This window comes from Ipomoea nil, unplaced genomic scaffold (genome assembly GCF_001879475.1).
Source record: "Ipomoea nil cultivar Tokyo-kokei standard unplaced genomic scaffold, Asagao_1.1 scaffold2805, whole genome shotgun sequence".
Lineage (NCBI taxonomy): Eukaryota > Viridiplantae > Streptophyta > Magnoliopsida > Solanales > Convolvulaceae > Ipomoea > Ipomoea nil.
The window spans coordinates 3,382,345-3,405,123 of record NW_017619233.1 but is presented as its reverse complement, the minus strand read 5'-3'; the positions used below and the strand labels follow the sequence as shown (position 1 = coordinate 3,405,123).

Below are 22,779 nucleotides of genomic sequence, written 5' to 3'. Positions count from 1 at the left end.
AAAATTATGACCATGGAGCTTTAAAATTGTGAATATAAGCTTCGAAGATTATGAATGTACAATTATGGAGTTATGAATGTACAGTTATAGAGTTATGAATCTACAGTTATGGAGTTATGAATCTACAGTTATGAGATTATGAATCCACAGTTATGGAATTATGAATGTACAGTTATTGATCGAATTATGAACAAAGAGCTCTAACATTATGAACATACAATTATGAACATATAGTGATAAAATTATGAACATAGAGCTCTAAAATTGTGAACATAGAGCTTCGAAAATTATGAATGTACAATTATGGAGTTATGAATGTACAGTTATGGAGTTATGAATGTACAGTTATAGAGTTATGAACGTACAGTTATGGAGTTATGAATGTACAGTTATTAACATATAGTAATAAAATTATGAACATATACTCCTATAATGAAGCGGTCTGAAATTTAAAAAAAAAAAAAAAAAAAAAAAAAAAAAGAGATAACAGTGCCTAACGGCACTGTTACTGGTGTCCAGCAAACATGCTGGACACGGGTCCAACGCATAACGATTGCAATAAATCTAAACCACATGGAAATTTTATTTATTTATTTTTTTTTGGGGGGAGGGGGGGGGGGGGTATAAGAGTCAATTTGACCAATTGTTGTATTTAGGGATGTCAATCTTAACCCGAATATGATGGGCTGGACCGATAAAATCGAAACTGACAGTGTTATGGCCCGAATAGGCTAGCCGATAAAAAACATTAGCCCGATGAGCCCAAAATCAATAAGTCCGATGCCTAATAGGGCTAGCCCGAAATTTAATAGGCTAGTCCGATAATTCAAACTATTGAAAGTTATTCTTTAATAAATATATTACAAAATAAATTATTTACATCCTCCCAAATACTCTGTGGGAGCAACCTCTCAAAGTGAGCGGGGCTCCTTGTGCGCAGTGAGCACCGGTCTAGCCTCTGTGGTTCATGTTCAGTTGAGTCACCATGATTTACATCCTCCCAAATGCTCTGTCAGGCCGGGGTGTGGGGGGCCCTTAGGGTTGGGGTTCAGCCATGGAAGAAAGTTATTCTTTATTATTATATAAGGGATGTGAAACATAACATACATGAAATTTATAGGTGAGTTCATCTTTAATATTTTTTACCAGGACTATGTGGTGCAATGGTACTCGGGTTGGACTTTCATTTGGAAGGTTGTGAGTTCGAGCCTCAGTGAAGAGCATTATTAGCTCTTTGTGTTTCAATAGGTTGAGAAAGCAAAAAAAAATATTAACTATTTTTAGTTAGAATTTAGAAATGTTGGTTTAGATTAATTGAATGATGTATAAGTTTATATTTATTAGTGTAAATGTGCTAGTTTGAAATATAATTATAATTTATTTAATATTAATATAATTTATATGTAATATTTTTATTTTTACTTTATAATTATAATATTATTAAGTTATAAAGTTCATAAAATGTATGGTTTATAACTTTACTTAATTTATGTAATAAATAAAATTTACATTAATTATTTATATAATTATATTAATATTAATATTAATATAAACTAATAACTATTTAAATAAACTTATGATGGAGGTATGACTAAGGGTGACGAGTTTACCCGTGGGTTACGTAGGTCATGATGTCAATTTGTATAACATGGGTACCCCTTAGGGGCTAAACGGAAACGGCCTATTTGGATCAGATCGGATAAATATACAACCCAACCTATCTAAACAAAGGCTAAACTCGACAAATCAGGCTTGTTTCCATAACTCTAAATATGGGTACTCACTTTCAGTTTCCAAGTTTAGTTCAGATGGTTCAGCCCGCCCGATTAGCCCGACAACTTAAAGTTTAGGGTTAGGGCCAAACCAAACACAAAAATAAAATACAATAATCGATAAGTCCGACAACCCGACAGGGTTAGCCCGGAATCAACGCACCTTAAGAACACACCTTATGTGTCTGTGAGCATAAAAAGATAAAAGTAAAAACTATACGTGTATTTATGAAAGTTATGAAACTTATTGTAAAACTTGATAGGGATAGGAGAAAAGTTTGTATGTTTAGACAGAGAGAAAAAATTTATATATAAAGTTTAAAATATTGAGATTGGATTGTGGAATTTTAACTATTTATGAAAAAGTTGTATTGAAATTCTAATTTAATTTGATAGAGTCTAAAAAATAAAAATAACAAAAATGAAATAAATAAAAGAGTTTTCTCAAAATGGTCCTTTGACTATTGCTAAAACGATCCCTCGACTATTTTTCAGTGTAGGTAAACAGATAAAAATACCCTCCATTAAACACTGATTAGACGGAATATGTAACGGACGGCTGAATTTGGTGAGTTTTTGAAAGTCTTGGGCCACATTTAGTGCAATTGACAGTCGAAATGCAAAATTGAGTAAATAATAATCAATAAACCATTTTGAACATATATATATATATATTATAGAGTTAGGATCATATGAGAACATGTGCTTAGATGAGAACATGAGAACACATCATGTGCATCCATCTAATATTTTTTAATGGTCTAAATTAGATTAAAAGTGTGCGAAGGCGCATTAAATGTGTGCAAACACACTAAATCGCGTTTGCACACATTTAATGCGCGTTCGCACACACTTAATCTAATCTAGACCATTAAAAAATATTAGATGGATGCACATGATGTGTTCTCACGTACCGTTCTCACCTAAGCACATATTCTCACTGGAGCCCTAATATATATATATATATATATATATATATATATATATATATATATATAAGCTCTACTATTCAGTTTCATTTTCTACATAAACTAGATTAATTATACCAATACTAAATTATTCTTTTAATTCAATTACAATTTCATTTAATAATATACGAATATGTAAGAACTCTCCTATATCTATGTAGAGATGGATTCCTTGACTTATTATAAGATTCTAGGTTTAGGATTAATCTAGAAACTTAAAGGTAAGCCATTCTTTTTCGCAATATAGCACTTTAAGATGACGTGGTAGTTGGTATTGTTAGTTGTTACGTGAGAAACATTTGCCGTCCCAGTATGCGCCCAGTCTAGAATCTAGATGCGTCCATATATGAAACGTTCTATACGATTTTTTCCATGTAATAAATGCATAATAAATATTCTTCTCGTTTAATTTGATGTGTCCAGTTATTAAAAAAAAAAATGTAGTGAAGTTATTTAAAATATAGTTTTGGAAAATTGGCACTTTTTTTCTTCCTGAATTATAAGTTTATACCACTTTTTGTCCTTGAGTTATTTATTTATTCACATTTGTCCCCTTTAATTATTTTAAAAGTGGCAATTTTTTTCTTTTTATATTAAATGGACATTTTTACACTTAAAATAATTATTTCATTTATTTTTCTTATCTAATAAATTATTACTTATATGTATGGATGACTACAGTTCGATTTGAATCGAACTGGACAATATAACAACCGAACTAAAACAATAGGGATAGTTCTTGTTACGATTTAGAATTGAAAAAAAATTAAAATAATTGTTGAATTTAAACTATTTTAAAATATAAAATAGAATTTACAAAAATAAATAAATTTTGAAACATCGGATTAAATCGAAAATGTAATCAAAATAAATGCGAATCGGAATTGAACAGATTTATCATTTACAAACAGTATTTACAAATTTGTTCAGTTCTTATTCACATTTATTATGATTTCAGTTTTGGACTTTCGGTTTGAATCGCCGGTTCAAATTTTATTTATTTATTTGTTTTCGTAAATTTTATTTTCTATTTTTAAAATAGTCTAAATTCAAAAATTATTTTATTTTATTTTTTCCAGTTCTAAATTGTAACAAGAATCGTCCCTATTATTTCAATTTGGTTGCTATAGTATCCTATTCGGTTCAAATCGAACAGTAGTCATCCCTACATATAAGTAATAATTTGTTGAAGAAGAAAACTAAATGAAATAATAATTTTAATGGTAAAAATGACAATTTAACATCAAAGGGAGAAAACTTTCAAAAAAAAAAAACATCAAAGGGAAAAAAACTACAACTTTAAAAATAACTGAGAGGGTAAATATTAATACATGAATAACACAGGGAGAAAGTGTTATAAATCTATAATTCAAGAAAAAAAGTGTTATTTTTCCTATAATGTTTTGGGTGATATTTATTTTAATATAATATAATTTATATATTTAAAATCATATTAAAAATATTATCTATTCATTCTATTTATATGTTTAGATTAGTTAATAAGGTTTGAATTAAATTTTTATAATTTAATTTTTTGTTATATTTCATCTAACATTAAAGATTGAGTTAATAACCAATTTGGTCCTCTGACTATTGTGAAACTACCAATTTGATCCTCGACTATAATCCTTACTCAATTAAGTCCTCAACTATTAAAATCTTACTTGATTTAGTCCTCCGTTAAAATTTCATCCACAAGCTGTTAAAATGAAGGGCAATTATGTAATTTCACATTTCTCTTTAATGATCAATATTCCGGCAAAATGTGAGCGCAGGATTGAAGGCTTGAAGCCATGAAGCCTCTGTTCTACCATTCGAGGTTAGATATATATGGAGTAATGTCAACATGAATATCAGATTATTAAATTGCTACTTTTGCATGCATTGTATCAAGCTGATGAGTCATTTATATATGTATGCATCTAACTAAGCATTCTTGTCTGCAAAATTTTCCACAACTCACGAAGACAGCTTACAATCATCACACTGCTTGGCTACTCCACAGAGCTTGGCAACTGCTGCTTCCTTGTTTATGAGTATGTAAGAAACATGCCCCGTAATTTAAATACACACATCACGCCGGAAAAGCGATCCAATTCCAGAAAATCATACATTCTTCATTCAACATTCAAAGCAAAGAGGAGCGAGTCACCATGTCGCAAAAAATCCACATGGGGGCGAGGCAGTCCAAAGAAATGAACCTGGGAAAGAGAAGCACCATAACCTTGCAGAGGCGCCCAGCTAGAATTTTGCCGGAGAATCCCAAACGAGACAGTAGCAAGAAGCACTACCGGAATCTCCGGAAGAACACCCACCACCAGTCGCCGAGGACCCCAAGGAGTAAGGGCTTCAGTAAAAAACAAACCACTATCCATTGAAGCTCCTCTCCGGTCACCTTGAAACATGGAGAAACCAAGAAGGGGAAACAGGGGAACTCGTCCTGCCTTGATCTGGAAGCTTTGGAGGCCAGTTGTGGTGGCCACCGGAACAAAAACCAACTGAGAACTCCAAACAACAACCCCTGGATGGAGGAGAATCAGTCACGCCCATCAAATTTGTTGTTTGGTGAAGTCGCCGTCAAGAAGAAGCAACGTTCATGTCTCGTCCGAGAAGCACGCACTTGTCAGCAATGGGATGGAACACCAGGAGACGTTGAATAAGAGAGAGAAATGTGAAATTACATATTTGCCCTTTAATTTAACAGGACTAAGGGGGGTGTATTCAATCATGACTTTTGTAGAGTTTTAAAGACTTTTAAAATGATATATTTTAATAAACTTTGATTGACTTTTATAGAGTCGGTCAAAACTTTTTAAAACTTTATAAGACTCTATAAAAGTCTATATAAAAAAATATTCATAGACTTTTATCAACTTTTTATTTTAAAAAGTCTACAAAAGTCATTGAAATTCTAAATTGAATACATCCTTACAAACTTTCAATGATTTTGATTCTTATCATTTATAATTTCTTACAAAACATTTATAATATATCATAAAATTCTTCTTATTATATTGTTCTTCACCCACATCAGCATTCTCAACATTATTATTTTTATACATAGTATGCTGAGACTATTATATGATAATTACTATATATATTATTAATAAACATCAACAAAAAAAAAAACTATTTCATTAGAAATTCATAACAATATTGAACAATAAAATTTATAATAAAATACTTGATCAAATAAATATTTAAAAATATAATTACAAGTTGCATAAAATAAAAAAATAAAATTTTAATATTAATAATATATATAAAATTTTCCTTGATATATTGCTAGGCATCACGCAAAGAACTATTATTTGCAATAGCAATTTAAGACGGCAAACAACAAGGTGCTACTGTTTGTAACTCCAAATTGTTGTTGCGAATAGTAATTCGCTATATGTAGTAACCTGTTGTTAAAAAAAAAGGAAAAATATATATTACGAATATATATATATATATATATATATATATATATATATATATATATATATATATATTTAGTAATTTGGTAGAGTTTAGGTATGAGAAAAATATAGGATAATGAAGAAAAAAATAATTTTATTGAATTTAGATAGGTTTATAGAGTTTAAATAGAGAGAAAAAATAGAGTTTAAATAGAGAGAAAACATTCAAAGTTGTTAGAAAGAAAATTTGAAATCTTGGGGTTGATGGTTGGATTTCAACTATTTATATTTGAGAAGGAAAAGTCTACAAAAGTCTTAAAATTAAAAAGTCTACAAAAGTTCATAACTTTTTGAATACCACATGACTTTTAAAGACTCTTTAAAAGTCTTAATTGAATACCACACGACTTTTAAAGACTCTTTAAAAGTCTTAATTGAATACCACACGACTTTTAAAGACTCTTTAAAAATCTTGATTGAATACTGCCTGACTTTTAAAGACTCTCTAAAAGTTTGAATTGAATACCTACAAACTTTTAAAGTTCATAAAAGTCTTTAAAACTCTATGAAAGTCATGATTGAATACACCCCCCTAAATCGAGTAAGATTTTAATAGTTGGGGATTTAACTGAGTAAGGATTATAGTCGATGACCAAATTGGTAGTTTCGCAATAGTCGGAGGACTAAATTGGTTATTAATTCTTAAAGATTGAAATTTATATTAAGAAATACTATTAAATACAAAATGTTAAATTTAAATTTAAAATTTATAAAAAATATTAAATAAAATAATTGGAAAGAAAAAAGGTTTGCTTTATTATGAAAAGTAAAGAAAAAATGCAATATTTAATGTCATAAGAAATGAAGTGGCGGGGATATAGTGATTTACGTATAGTAGGCGCGGGTTAGTTATGCGTGGATTGCGTGGTCTCTGGTTGGTGGCTTGCGGGGTAGAATATATAGATTTGATTATGCGTGGTCTCTACTTGGTGGCTTGGGGGTAGAATATATAGATTTGACATATTTAATTAATTTATATGTCAAATATATAGTGTCTAGTGTTCACATGGCTGATTTTTTAAATTTTTGTGGTTCTATTTTTTAAATAAATAAGATTTTATAAAAAAATATAAGCGCAATCTTTAAAATTAAATCATAAGAATTTTATTAACTTACCATCTTCAAAATTCAAAAAATAAAAAAGTTAAGTAACAGTTATAATATTTGGAAAGTATTTGACTAGTGATTACCTGCTGGGTACTGTTGTTATCGTTTAGAATGCAAAGTAGAACAATTTGTTAGGGGAAAGTCGGTATTGGCAATGAATTGGTGAATAATATTGGTTTCAAGTTATCTATGTAGATTAAGAGCTTGACATCACATATGTCATAAGGGAAAGAGAACTATTTTGCCATGCATGTGGCATCCTCATTAACTAGGTCCTAATTATTATAAGAGAAAAATGATTTGGAAAAAAAACTGATGAGTTTTATAATTAATTGCAGATTTTTTTAATTTCTTAAGTAGTTAAGTCAAAAATAAATATTAGATCCTCTAAAAACTGAGATCATGTGCTCTTTGAACATTTTGCACAACCCAAGGTCCGGCCTGGGTAATGAGTTCTACTACATGTACTTCTAAATTATACTCCATCACTTTTACCCTTGACATGGCAAACAATGATATGATATTTTTATCATGTCGGTCCCAAAAAAGTGTCTACATACATTAAGAATTTGTGAGAGGGAGTATAAGTTAGGAGTAAAAAGTTGGAGTCGCCCCCACTGATGCTCAAACCTATTACCTCCCACCTAGGAGAGCAACCGAATACCATTGAATCACAAAGTCCTTGATAACATATTAAAAATTTATATATAAACAAATACTATATTGTAATAAAGTCATTAGTACTAAAAAAGAAATTAGTTTATAACTAAAAAAGAAATTGGTATATAACTTCCCGATTATTTGACCAGGTTGGTCAATGGTGACATGGTGTTGAGTTCCTGGTTATTTCCCCATCTCTAGAAAAAGAAAACCCCCAAACTGCCCGGCAATGATCAAGAAGCCTCTATCCAATTTGTTTGATTCCGCCCACCACACGCTAAACAACCTATTTATACACACCCAATCCATTCACGGTCAGCTCAGATCAGATCAGATTCATAATTTCAACGCCAAGCAATTCAAACCAAAAATAATGGAGAATAATAAGAAGCAGCAGTATCAACGCGTGTTCGACTGTTTCGACGAGAACAAGGACGGGAAACTGTCGGCGGCGGAGCTGCAACGGTGCATGGCTTCCATCGGCGACGACTTGACCTTAGAGGAGGCGGAAGAAGCCATGTTGAGGATGGGTTGTGGGGAAGACGATGGGTTGCTGGGGTTTGAGGAGTTCGTGAGATTGTTGGAGGATGGGAACGATGAAGACAAGGCTAGGGATTTGAAGGAGGCGTTTTCGTTGTACGAGATGGATGATGGGTGTGGGTGCATTACGCCTAAGAGCTTGAAGAGAATGCTGAGCAGATTGGGGGAGTCCAGAACCATTGATGACTGCAAAGACATGATAGCTCACTATGATCTCAATGGGGATGGTCTCCTCAATTTTGACGAGTTTAAAGTTATGATGTCTTGTTAATTATTGTAATTAATTGGCCACTCTCCTTCCGATTCCTAGCTTAGTATTATTATATTTGCACTACTGCTTCATTCAGTCTTTCAATTCTTCTGTTTATATGTATTTAGATTCCATTCTTTTTGTACAGCAAACACTATTTACCTCAGCTCAGCTCTCTCCTTTTTCTTTATTCATCTCATTTATCTTATAAAAAATTTGACAGATTTGATTTATAATGGTATATTTTGTTAGAGTTAATTTTACTTCTTTCATATTAGTATCAGCTATATGTTAATTGTCAAACACACGATGGTCATATACACAATAATAGCTAGTTGGCTACATTTTTTATTTTATTTTTTTTGCAAAGGACCACAAGGATCAGAGGTAAATCAATTTAGATTGTTCATTTTTTTGATCGAGTGACGAGACTCGCGAGAAACTCACAACTACTATCCGAAGGTGTGCATGCACGGGGTAAACCCTATCCATTTAGTTGGATTTTGGTAATTCCAGATTGTATTCTTCGTTTGATTTAATAAAATTTCTCTATTTAGTTTTAAAAAAAATAAAAATCCAAAGAGCAATATAATGACCCAAAAGCTGCATGGCAGTGAACAGCTGCCAAGGAGGAAAATCCAAAACCAAATTACATGGCAAAAACCAACTCCCAGTCTCCCACGTCCAAATTACATGCCAAAAAGCGAAAAACCAATTCACACGAATCACACGCATGGCAAGACGCGTGTTCTTATTTTATCCTATACATATGTGCCTATTTGTATTCATATAAGAGCACCTTCAATTCCCACATAAAAATGATGGATAAATTTGGACTCTCTATTTAGTAATTTAGAGGATGTGTGTGGCTGTGATTTTATGATTTTTATTTTTGTTTTTCAATTTTGGTAATTTTCAGGGGTAATTGGAGGTATTTACGTTTGTTTTAAATATATATAGTATTTTATAGGAAAAAAATTAAATTGGCCTCTTAAGTCAAGTGAATAGTACAATTGGGTCCCCTAAGTGAAAAAACTCCATTCAAGTCCTCTAAATCGGTAAAATTGTTCAATTAATTTCAAGTTAACTTCTTTATCAGGTTAAATGCATACGATGTTGGCACGTGTCATTATTTTACTTTTTTTTTTTTATTAAAAATATTATTTATTATAAACTAATTAAAATAATAATAATAATAATTAAAAAATTTAAAAATCACGGCCGTCTAAGGAAGACGGCCATGGCCGACGAAGGAAGACGGCCATGGCCGTCTTCTAGATCTGGACGAGGACTATGACAAGTATTAGTAGTAGGCAAGGATGTTAATCGGGACAGTTCGTTCGATTTGAGCCTAACCCTATCAGATTTCGGGTTTATTGGGTGGGCTCAACTTACATTTTTAATTGGAAAATATTACATAAACTTTCATTTCTTACTCTCAACTTTTACTCTCTCTCTCTCACAAATTATTGATGTAGACACATTTTCTGAGACCCACTTGATGAAAATATCTAATCTTTGTATGTCATGTCATGGAGTAAAAGTGAGAGAGTAGAATTTAGGAGTACATGTAGTATAACTCTTTTTAAATTAACACCATGAACTTTTAGTTTGTATAAACTAGAGCATTTACAGTAATAATAAATATAAACGTATACATAAGATCAATCAATCAATATAAACCTCAATTACTAAATTCTAACTACAAATAATTATTATACTTATAATATAACTAGCATGTTGTACGTGCGATGCGCGAAAATTCATGCCCAATATTAAAACATTGATAAATACAAATAATTAAAAATTATACTTTGAATTATATATATACAAATAATATATGTATTTTGTACACACACATATATAATTTATCATTCATAGAAATTTAATTAAAATATAATTAAGTATTAAATTAATATATAATGATTTTAATAAAATGATAATTAAAAATAGAAAAAAGATATGATAGATATAGGTTAGAATTAAAAACTAACAGTGTTATAACGGTGTAAGAGTAATTTTGTCTAATAACATTGGAATGTACATTGGCAGTGAGGGTGTTGAGGGGGTGGGCAGTGGGGGAATGTTGGGTTTGGGATGTGAGAGGGTGGATGGGGTGGAAAGGGATGTTGTTGTGCCGAGAGTTGTTGTGGGGGAACAAAAAAGAAGGAGGGTGGAGGAGGATGGTGTGGAGGTGAGTGTGGATGGAGGGGAGATGGATTGTGATGTGGCAATGTCAAAAAACGGATTGGGGGCGGGTCTTGCGGAGCAAGCCCGCCGAGAATTATGAGTCTAATTTCTTGGAATTGCCGAGGGCTTGGCAACCAGACGGCAGTTCGTGTGTTAGCGGACCTGGTCCGCACTAAGAGGCCGAGTGTGGTGTTTTTGATTGAAACATTTGTTGGTAAACAGCGTATGGAAGATGTTAGAGTTCAATTGGGGTTTGATAGTGTCTTTACTGTGGAGGCGGATGGGCGGAGTGGGGGTCTAGCGATGTTATGGATGAATGGTGTGGACTTGACAGTTTTGGGTTTCTCCGCTAATCATGTTGATTGTGAGCTACGTTTGGATGTTGGTGCTCCCTTATGGCGTTTTACTGGTTTTTATGGGTATCCAGAGAGGAACCGTAGGCGGGAGACATGGCAGTTGTTGCGGACCTTGGCATCTCGGTCAACTCTACCGTGGTTAGTGATGGGGGATTTTAATGATCTCCTTGATCAGTCTGAGAAGCTTGGACGGGCCCCACATGCTCCTTGGTGTATAAATGGTTTTAGGGAGGCTATTGCGGACTGTAATTTGCAGGATTTACCGTTTGATGGGCCACAGTATACTTGGGTCAAGTCACGGGGCACGAGCGGTATGATCGAGGAGAAGTTGGACCGCATTTTAGCTAATGAGGAGTGGTTGAGTTTGTTTCAGGGCGCACGGGCACAATCTCTGGTTCTCCCCTATAGTGATCATTTACCCATGTTTCTTACACCGGTTATTCTCCCACGGGTCCGTAAGCGCGCCAGGTTCTGTTTTGATAATTTGTGGTTGCGAGAAGATTCATGTAGAGAAATTGTTGCGCAGAGTTGGGACAGAACGGTGGGCCTGGATACGTTAGCAAGGGTGGAGGCATGTGCTCTTGATTTGAAGAGGTGGGGGCGGAATTATAATAGAGATTTCCAACGTAAGATTGAGTTTAATAAGCAACGTTTGGAATGGTTGAGGGGGCGGCGTGATGAGCCGGGGTTGAGAGAATATGAGGCGGTGGAGAGAGAGTTACTTTTTTTGTTGGAGCAACAACACTATTACTGGAAACAGCGTGCTAAGGAGTTTTGGTATCAAGGTGGGGATGTCAATAGCAAGTTTTTTCATAATTCTGTGAAAGCAAGACGCCGGCGCAATACTATTAGACGTCTCCAGGATGAGAATGGGAATTGGGTGGAGGATTCACAGGGGTTGGATAATGTCATGTTGAATTATTATACTGGACTGTTTACCCCGGATTATGGAGAGATGCAGGAGGTGATTGATGCAATTCCTGCAAAGGTGACTGAGGTTGATAATGCTATGCTGTTGCGCCCGTTGAGTATGGAGGAGGTTCGTGTTGCGGTGTTTCAGATGCACCCGGATAAGTCCCCGGGCCCTGATGGTTTTGGACTGGGATTTTTCCAGTATTTCTGGGATATTGTAGGGGGCGGTAACAGCTTTTTGTAGAAGTTTCTTGGAAACAGCCAAGCTCCCACGTGGGGCTAATGATACCCTTGTTGTTCTGATCCCGAAGAAGGCCAGTCCGGAAACAATGAAGGATTTACGCTCGATTGCTTTGTGTAACGTCATCTATAAGGTGGCGGCAAAGGTATGTGCAAATCGACTAAAGCCCATGCTGAATAAGTTAATTTCATGTGCTCAAAGTGCCTTTGTCCCGGGGCGTTTAATAACTGACAATATTATGCTTGCCTATGAGGTTCACCACTTTTTGAAACGCAAGTCCCAGGGGCATGAGGGGGTCGCTGCGTTGAAGCTTGACATGTCGAAGGCCTATGATCGGGTGGAGTGGGAGTTTCTGCGGGCGGTTTTGCTTAAGATGGGTTTGGTGGTGGATGGGTGGATATCTTGCTTGAATCTGTAACCTCAGTACGGTATCATATTTTGCACGATCAGCGGCATTTGGGGCCAGTTATACCAGGAAGAGGCCTCCGTCAGGGGGACCCGCTATCCCCGTATTTGTTCCTTTTTGTGGCTGAGGGGTTGAGTGCTATGATTGAGAGAAGCATGTCTGTGGGCCGTTTGCATGGGGTATCAGTTGCCAGAGGGGCACCTTCCATCTCTCATCTCCTTTTTGCAGATGACTCTTTCCTCTTTTTACGGGCTAATGAGGATGAAAACATTCAAATGAGGTATATTCTTGATACTTATGCCAGGGCTTCTGGACAGTATATAAATTATGATAAATCTGCTGCATGTTTTAGTGCTAATGTCCCACAGAATATAAGAAATGAGGTGGTTGATATACTGGGAGTGGAGGAGGGTGATACGAGTGGGAAATACTTGGGTTTGCCATCCCTAGTGGGGAGGAGGAAGAAGGCTATATTGGGTTTCCTGAAGGACCGAATACTCACCAGGGTCCGTTCTTGGAATGCCAAGTTTTTGTCTAGAGCTGGGAGAGAGGTGCTTTTGAAGAATGTTCTGCAGGCAATGCCAGCTTATGCTATGATGGTGTTTTTGCTCCCCTTAGGCCTGTGTCGGGAAGTCGAGGTAATTCTGAATCAATACTGGTGGACTGGCAGTGTGGGTAGTGAACGTGGGATCAGATGGCGATCATGGGAGGGTTTGTCAAAGCCGAAATCATGTGGTGGAATGGGCTTCCGCCGTCTACATGAGATGAATAAAGCATTACTAGGGAAGCAGGCGTGGAGGTTAGTTTCCAATCCCACAAGTCTAGTGGCCCGTGTGTTTAAAGCAAGGTATTACCCTGATTGTGACTTTTTTGATGCCAGGGAGGGTAGTAACCCATCCTATATTTGGCGGGGTATGCTGGAGGTTAAAGGATGCTTGAAGGAGGGCTGTAGAAAGGTTATTGGCGATGGCAAAGGGACTATAATTGGTAGGGATCCTTGGCTTCCTGAAGATGGGAACCCGTTTGTGGAAACGGAGTTGCATCACGCAGTTTATGAGGCACCGGTGGCTTCTCTGTTGGATCAGCATGGTAAGGGTTGGGATGTGGATTGTGTGAAGGATATTTTCAATACCCGCGATGCTAATTTAATTTTGAATATTCCAGTTAGTAACCGGAGACCTCATGATCGGTGGTTTTGGCATTGGGAGCAGAAGGGTGTGTACTCGGTCAAGTCATGTTACAAGCAACTTACGAGAGTGGACGCGAGTCACCACCCATGGGCAAGTATTTGGAACTTACAGGTCCCCCCCAAGGTGAAGAGTTTTTGTTGGCAGTTAGCGTCCCTCTATCTTCCCACACGTGATATTTTGTTATCTAAGAATGTTGCTTGCCTGGTGGATTGTCATATGTGCAGGCAGGTACAGGAGTCGGCCATGCATCTTTTTGTTCATTGTGGGGAGGCGGTTCGCCTTTGGAACTTGTTGGGGATGCAACAGGTGTGTAGCTATGATGGTAATCATCTTGGTGACTGGTTCTTTTGGGCTCTGGGCACTTTAGATTTGATTGCTAAGCCTAGGTTTGTGATGGCATGTTGGGGTGTGTGGTGCGCTAGAAACGACAGTGTATGGAGGGGTGCTGTTTTTGACTTATCTACTATGCTGCGTAGGTCTTTGGCTTTTCTGGATTGTTGGAGAGATGCTAATGAAAAGTTGCAGGTTGGTGTTGGCCACAAACACACACATGCCGTGTCCTCTTGGGCAAAACCTGTGCTTGGGAGGCTCAAACTCAATACTGATGCTGCGTTGAGGGAGGTGGATAATGCAATGGGGTTTGGATGGGTCTTGCGGGATGATGATGGTAATTTTCTTGCTGCTAAGAATGTCAGAGTGCCCGGGTTGTATACTGTTAGGGAGGCAGAGGTGCTTTCTATACGAGAGGCGATGAGTTGGCTGAAGGGCACTGGTTTGGGTGCTGTAGATGTGGAAACTGATTGTAAGATTGTTTTTGATGCTTTAACTTCGAATTCTTTTATTTCTGTTTTTGGCTATTTAGTTGATGATGTAAAGAGCTTGGCATCTGAGATTGAGGATGTGCAGTTCTGTCATGTTAAGCGATCTGCGAATTGTGCTGCCCACGCTGTTGCTAGGGAGGCCTTTTCTGTGTCAGGTTGCAGTGAGTGGTTGGATGAGCCACCTGCTTTTCTTGTTGACATTTTTGCTTCTGATTTAATGAATTAAACTTTCTCTTTCAAAAAAAAAAACATTGGAATGTACAACATTTAAAGTAAAATGTACACATTTATTTGCATACAAAGAAAGGGACATAAATCAAGGATATAACTTTCATTGAGGCTTATTATGTTTTTAATTAGATATTACAATTAAAATACTTTTTTATTTTTATTATTTATTTTCATACAAAATATTTTATTTTTAATAAATTTATTAAAATTTTGTTTACAAATTTAATAAAAATTATTAAAAATGTGCTTACATATAAATTCTCTATACATTTTGTTCCAAACACTGTGAAACAAAGAATAGCCTTAAATGACTTGAGCTATCAAGCTAGCCCACTAAATTTCGAGTTGTCTGTTAGGACTATCGAACTTGTCAGACTTATTGAGTCAACCCATCAATTTTTGGTTAAGATTGACATCCTTAGTAGTAGTAGGTATTGATATATTGGTAACTATACTGAGGAATGTAAGTAAGTTGTAGGGATATGAAACATGTACTGATGCATGGATGTAGATAAGTGATGATTGAATTGGAGATAGTTTTGAACACCTAATTTGAAAAAATAGTTAACTTTGAATTTCAAAAACTGCTGTTTTCTATTTTCCAAAGAATTAATTAATTTTTTTCAAAAAGTATTCTAATTTTTTAAAAAAATCAAGAAGAAAAGTGAAGAATAGAAAATATGTTTAAACCAATAAAATGGAGAAGAGTTTTCCAAACGGAAACTCAAAACACGTGAATATTTTTTTGAAAACAAAACACGTGAATATATTTGAGTTGTTCTGGTTGTTCATCGTCCCCCAACTATGAAAAATCTGGAAAAAAAAAAAATGAGGTATGAAGACTAAAAACATAATTTTAATATGGTTCTGTTTGGTAAAATATTAGTTTATCAGCCAATTTTGACTATTATTAATGGTTTGATTTGGTTAAAAAATCAACTCTAAAATACTAAAATTCAAAAAATTATTCAAAACAGTTTTTTCAATTAATTTTTTTTTTTAAAATTATACTAAACAGCTATCAGCTAACAACTAATTTATCAAATACCATCCTACACTCAGTTAATATTATCAACTAGTTATATCCTCTAATTAACCGAAACCGAATCAACTGACAGCTAATAACCATTTACCAAACATGGCTATTATATTAGAGAAAATTGTAATTTATGTCATTTTATAATATGTCAATTATCAATGTTTGAATTATTAGTGAGGTAAATGTTGTGCCTCAATTTTTATTACGGTACATATATTGACCCTTTTGTACCATATGGAAGGAAAATTGAGAGGCAATATTTACACCACGAGAGATGCAATTTATATACCTTTTAAGAATTGATAGATAACATTTACAATATTAATAATTTATGAGTGACATCGATAATTAACATATTATAGATGAACGTAAATTACAATTGAAAATTTTACTATGACTGACCATTGACTCGATGGAGTTATTTCCTGGAAAAAAGTTCAACTTTTCCTAGAATTCGTCAAAAAGGAACACCTTCGTAAAACATTGTTACACGCAAAACTGCATATTTTTTCTGGAAACCTTCAAAAGTTGACCTCACTTTATCTTGTCTGGCATTAAAAAGAAAGAAAGAAAGAAAAAAAAACAGTACTTTATTTGTTTAATTCTTCCCAAACTTTATTTGTTTAATTGAATATATACATTCTTGTTTGCTTAAAAACACGTACGAGAAAGAAAATTGTTTCACACACACACGGCTGCTTTTTTACATTGTACTTGCGGTGGCGGCCTTGACGAGAGGTTTGCAGGTGCTTTCTTCGCACATCGGGAATTGTTCCTCCCCTTGGCCTTGGGCCAATTCTTCGACCAATCTCGATAACTTGTCTACAATTTCTCCGGCATGCGGTCTCGACGACGGCTCATCCTCCACGCACGACCGCGCAAGATTCGCCACCGTCACCGCCGCCTCGAATGGGTAATTCTCGCCCAGCCCGCTGTCTATCCACTCCCGCAACTCATCTGCGTTTTCCGACCCCAAAATCGCCTTGATTTTATCGCACAATCGCACTTTCGCTTCCCCTTTCCCGTTTTCTCTAGTTATCGGCGTTTGCCCGGACAAAACCTCCAATAACACCACCCCAAAAGCAAATATGTCAGCGCTTGGGGAGGCTATGTCTTTCTCTGGTGCCAAGTAGCCTTTGTTCCAGGATTGAGGATTGCCAATTTCGTCCTCTGAAACTGAAACGTTCCCTGCTGCCCACTTAGCCATGCCAAAGTTACCAACTTTTGCGTTGAATTCTTCGTCGATGAAGATGTTGCGGCTCTTGATATTGCGGTGGACATAAGGAGGGTTCATGATCTGATGCATGAACTGTAAGGCTGAAGCGACGCCGAGACAGATCCTCAGCCGCTGATCCCAGCTCAAGAAACAATAGCAGGAAGCGATGAATTGGTTTTTCATGGCTAACCCACCATGGAGCCAATCCTTGAGGGAACCATTCTTTGCGTACTCGAATACCAGGAAGGAATCTGGGTTCTGGGTCAAGCAGGTCCCCAAGAGCCTGATTATGTTAGGGTGATGATGGATATTGTCAATGAAGAGCTCAAAATCTATTCTTGAGATATTCTGGGTCTGGGTCTGTTTAATTGCCAGGTTCTTTCCGTTGAGGCGGCCATGGAACACAGAACCTTCGATGAGATTGGAGGGGTTGAAGCTCTCAGTGGCTCTATCCAACTCCTCAATTGTGTATGTACAAATTGACACTTTACGTGGGGTGTGAGCCTGGTGAAGATGATGATGATCATCGTCTCTCTCAAATGACACCTTCTTCTCGCTAGCCGTTCTCACGCTCAAATTCAGCTGTTGCAGCTCCAAATCGCCATTGCCATCCTTGCAGCACGAGCTCACCTTCTTCCTCTTCCAGTGGAAGAACAGAAAAGCTGCTAAAATGGCAATCGCTGCTGCAAATGCAACCACGCTTACCCCAATATAAACCCCAATCATAGCCATTCTTGATCTGGACTTTCTCTTGTGTGGATTCTTATTGCTTCCTTTGTCGATTCTTGTTGCCGGGTATCCAAGTTTGGGTTGATGGGGCTTAGCCAGAGAGCCAAGAACTAGCTTGCTGGTGTCAATGGGGATAAGAAGAGTTGATGAGGATGATAAACCACCCACTTCACCAACTTCTGATCTGTTATTTGCAGTAATGATGCTTTTGACAGTGGTGTTGAACTTGAGAGCCAAGGATTGAAGTGTATCAGCTCTGATCAGAGGGTAAGAGAGAAGAATCTTGGTCTGGAAAGTTGCAGTTGGGCAAGCACATCTCAATGGAACCAGCAAGGGAAGATTGTCCTTAAGTGGTTCCTTCGAATTCGGGTTTTTCTCTCGAATTGCTTTGCAAGTTGTTAGGCCCTCCAAAGACTTGGCAATCCCATAAAAGGTCTCCCCTTTGATGCTGGGCTTTCTCAGCTCTGCTCCATAGAATCCACCAACACATTTGCAGTGAATGGGGATGAAGAGAGGGTAGTTGAGGGGGAGGAATTCTGTGTCAGCAGAGAGGGCATTAGCTTCAGAAACCTGGAATCTGTTGATTCCCAGGTAAAAGCTCAGATTGGAAAGAGAAGAGTAATAGGAATTAGTGAAGAGAAGAGCAAATGTTGTGCAGTGTGTTTGTGATCTGTTTTGATCACAGTGATAGCCAGAAGCAGAAGGAGATGTTGATTCACAGCTCAGTAAATTATCCTCTCCCAAAGAAAAAACAATTGCCCATAATCCCCATGAGAACAAAACTAAAGCTCTCAGCTGGACCTCACAGATCATGGCTTGGGTACTAGTAGAGCAGGTGCAGGACCACTGATGAGTTGCACATGGATGGATCTCTTTGGAGACAAATTTAAATAACTTTCACCCAATAGCAATGGGTGGTGGATATTTTGGATCTATAAAACTCAGTTGTATAAAAAGGGAGGAGGAGGGCAATAAGACAAGAGTCTTGGGTGCAGCAACTCTTTCACATATTTTACAGACATCAATCCGCTGGGGTGGCTATCCATCCCAAGACTGTTGGGCAGGGGAGATTGTTGGGTGGAGACATGTGAAGAGTCAAGTCCAGCATCATGCCTTTTGAAAATGTGACAGTATAAGGAATAAAGTTGTGCCTTTGATGCGAGATATAATTTTTAACGTAATGGTATTAAGTGATTGATCCTAACAAGTAGTATCAAAGTCAGATCACGAGTAAGACTGTAAAGCGTTGAAAGGGGGAATTGGGCGGAGGTCGGTGAAGGGCCAAGTCCAACACCCGGTGGTTATTAGAGGAATTGTTGGGCGGAGGCTGGTGAAGGGTTAAGTCCAGCACTCAATGGCTGAGGGATTGTTGGGCGTAAGCTGATGAAAGGTCAAGTATAACACCATGCCTCTTGAAAATGTGGTTGTATAAAGAAATAAAGTTACATCTTTGCTGCGAGTTATAACTGTTGGCATAATGGTAGTAAGCGTTTGATCCTAACAAGTGCTATCAAAGCCAAGTCGCAAGTAAGGCTAGCAGGTGCCGCGAATTGGGATGAGACTAGTGAATGATCAAGTCCAACACCTAATAACTAGGGAAATTGTTGAGCGGAGGCTGGTGAAGAGCCACCCTACCTCTCGAAAATGTAACGGTATAATGAAATAAAGTTACGCCGCACTTGATTGTAATAAAGAGCCATGTTTTCATCCCCCATCAACTAATTCTACTTTAAAGAACCACTTAGTCCTCACAACACTACATTCATTCATGCACTTGAAAAAGGTGGCTCTGGCTCTACTAACAAGTAGTAATTTAAGAATTATTCTTGTCCATGAAAAAGCTACCAGCTAGGGAGTAATATAATTCACTTCACCAGAAATTTTAGATTTCAAACCAAGACTCATGATTAGGGAGAACATCTGCGAACTAGGCTTGAAAAGTATAGGATAGGAACCCATCCACCCCATGCAGTACTGCAACACTAACTTAAAGGACAGTGCAAAAAAGTTATGTACAAACGTAAGATAGCTCAGTCACGTACACAAATTAAAATCACATCTTTTCATTATTCATCGCTACATTTAATAGGAGACTATACGTTAGTGTGCTTTGATTGTGGGTGGCAGAAAATAGACATGAAATGGACAGGGGAGAGGATAAGCAATATCTACATGCATTGAATAGACCTCATTGCCTGCTAAAGATGGGGCACTTACAAGAGAACCTATAGAAGTAGGCCGGAGAAGACGATGCCTCGACCTCTCATTTTCCTAGCTTAGCTTAAAATTGGCTATGTTAGTAAACTTAGGCTTTTTTTTTTAGGGAGGTATGTGAATGTGGGTGATATTGAGATGGATGGAATAGTGATAATTAGATTAATTATAATTTATCTATTAGGTGAAGTTAGTAATTAATTTAATATTTCTTTTGGGCAGGGTGGATGAAGGGCCAAGTCCAGCATCCTATCCTTCGAAAATGTGATAGAAGTTTATAAGGAAATAAAGCTTTTGGCGTAGTGGTAAGCGCTTATAATCCTAACAAGTGATATCAGAACAGGAATTGTTGGGCGGAGGCCTAAGTCCAACATCCTGCCAGGCTCTCGAAAATGTGAGGTGGCCTTCACAGCTAGCTATAGCTTTTGGCGTAGTGGTAAGCGTGGGATCTTAACAATTTCTTTTGGAGATTGGTGAAATTGAAATAGTTAATTAAAATAGCGACAATGAAATTAAATGTTATTTATTGAAAAAAGTATCAAATATATCATTTTTATACAATTGTGTCAATCAACCATTTTCAAAAAAAAAAAAAAAGTGTCAATCAACCATTAGACAAGCAATTGATACATTTTTTCAATTTCTTCTAGCGTAATTTGTGTTGCAAATATTTTTTTTTTTTTTTTTTTTTTTTTTTGTTTCGGTTAGCATGGTAGAGGAAGTTTAGTGGTTGGATTCTAGTCATTCTACTAGGAGAAATCAGAAAAAAAAAATCTCAATTACACATATTTTACTTGTTTAATGGTTTACTTATATATATTTTGTATTCTAATGACCTAATTACAAAAAAAAAAAAAAAAAAAAGTTCAATGACCTATTTCACACCTTTTCTTTATTTATTTGTGTTGAAACAAGTTAGCAAATTAAACTTAAAAGAAAATCTTCTCCCAAAAGGTTAAATTCTCAAACCCAAGGGTCTCTATACCTCTGTCCGACAAAGTATTTGAGAGGATGTAAATACTCGGTCAAGTGCTGGTACGCATAAGAGATCTACCAACTTTAGACGTATATAATCCCTACACTGTATTGCCGCCGCTAAGGTTCGAGCCTTGGGCTCTTCTCTCAAATACTGTTTATTGAACCATTGAGCTAAACAGATGCGGACAACTTAAAAGAAAATCTGAGTTTTGGAGATGTAGAGTATGTAGGAGAATGGCATGAACGTGGCAAGTGCATACCAAAAGAAATTGAATATAGTTTATCTAAACTAAACCGATATGATAGATCTGCTTGCATGTGCTGGGTATATCTGCTGGGATACACATGCATGGGAATTCAAATTAATTAGGACGAGGAAGATACAAGGTTTCTTTTGCCAATAATAACAGCTGGCGTCACTGGCCAGTAACACACCATAACATTAATATAATTCCATTACATTTTAAATAAGTATATCCTGCAAACGGGGATTAGTTTAAATATAAAACGGACTTAATTGTATATTTACAATTAGAGTCTGCTTAGAATATTTCGTGGTCTGACAAAAAAAAAAAATGAAGAGTATATCCCTGAAGGCAAATACATTTTCGAGATCAGACGGAGCCACAATGGGGGCAGTGGGGGCAGCTGCCCCCACTCCCCCATCCCTTAGATATTGTATATATATAACATATACCAAGTTGTATGCAAAGGTTTACTTAGTTTAGATGGCAAGCCCTTTGTTTTTGTATGGAATGGTCACCAGTTCGAATCCTAAAGCAGTTATTTGTGAACTTTTGCTCCACTGCTATCCAGTATGTTTATATGTGAGTTATATGTCTTAAGTTATTTTTATATTGTCTGTATATACATGTTTTGTGCATAGTCCATTGCTTATAAGTTACGAGTTTTTTTTTTTTTTTTTTTTTTTTTCGGTTATGAAAAATTTCTTTAAAAGAAATTTTACTTTCTAGGATTCATTAGTCAAGTAGAATTTTGCCCCCACTCACAACAAATTCTGGATCCGCCACTAGAGATCAGTATGAATTTTTTTTTTTATTTACTTTTTTTTTTGACTAGTTGGCAAACATGCTTAATTATAGCACACCCCTTTTGATATTTTCCATCCTTCAATTCTTCAAATCTAAAGGTGAAACATCAGCTATCAACCTAGACGTGGAGGCCTGCCCTACATTAGTTATCCCACAATGATAGTCGATATATATATATATATATATACTCTTCTCAATGAATATTCTTCTCAAATTTTAATTATAAGAAAAAGTTTAAATTAGCCACCAAACTACATAAAAAAAAATACAAATGGGTCATTCAATTAAAAAAAATACAGAGTACAATTAGTGTTTTTTAATTGCCCAAAATTATGCAATTCAACAAAAATTGATCAATTCCTCCCGTTATCCATAACGTGACAGTCATTTTATTAAAATATGTTTTAAAATTATTTTTATAATTTTAAATAAAATAAAACTAAAAA

At 36.0% G+C, this 22,779-nt stretch overlaps 3 protein-coding genes across 3 annotated transcripts; 2 read left to right on the top strand and 1 right to left on the bottom strand.

Annotated features, from left to right (window-relative positions):
• The first annotated feature begins 8,168 nt into the window (after positions 1–8,168).
• On the top strand, positions 8,169–8,982 carry LOC109158233 (putative calcium-binding protein CML19). The gene has a single exon (XM_019306120.1). The coding sequence runs from the start codon at positions 8,198–8,200 to the stop codon at positions 8,777–8,779; it is 582 nt and encodes a 193-aa protein (XP_019161665.1). The 5' UTR covers positions 8,169–8,197; the 3' UTR covers positions 8,780–8,982.
• Positions 8,983–10,796: 1,814 nt separating this feature from the next.
• On the top strand, positions 10,797–15,100 carry LOC109158082. Its single transcript, XM_019305902.1, has 4 exons — positions 10,797–10,952; positions 11,171–12,343; positions 12,438–12,602; positions 12,908–15,100. The coding sequence occupies exons 1-4, from the start codon at positions 10,797–10,799 to the stop codon at positions 15,098–15,100; spliced, it is 3,687 nt and encodes a 1,228-aa protein (XP_019161447.1).
• Positions 15,101–16,762: 1,662 nt separating this feature from the next.
• On the bottom strand, positions 16,763–19,335 carry LOC109158231 (protein LYK2). Its single transcript, XM_019306117.1, has one exon. The coding sequence runs from the start codon at positions 18,900–18,902 to the stop codon at positions 16,848–16,850; it is 2,055 nt and encodes a 684-aa protein (XP_019161662.1). The 5' UTR covers positions 18,903–19,335; the 3' UTR covers positions 16,763–16,847.
• Positions 19,336–22,779: the final 3,444 nt, after the last annotated feature.

Coding starts and splice junctions, on each gene's coding strand:
- LOC109158231 (XM_019306117.1), bottom strand. CDS start 18,902: ATGATCTGTGAGGTCCAGCTGAGAGCTTTAGTTTTGTTCTCATGGGGA.
- LOC109158082 (XM_019305902.1), top strand. CDS start 10,797: ATGTACATTGGCAGTGAGGGTGTTGAGGGGGTGGGCAGTGGGGGAATG. Junction 12,344..12,437: donor GCCCGTTGAGTATGGAGGAG/GTTCGTGTTGCG, acceptor GGGATATTGTAG/GGGGCGGTAACAGCTTTTTG. Junction 12,603..12,907: donor TCTATAAGGTGGCGGCAAAG/GTATGTGCAAAT, acceptor TTGCACGATCAG/CGGCATTTGGGGCCAGTTAT.
- LOC109158233 (XM_019306120.1), top strand. CDS start 8,198: ATGATCAAGAAGCCTCTATCCAATTTGTTTGATTCCGCCCACCACACG.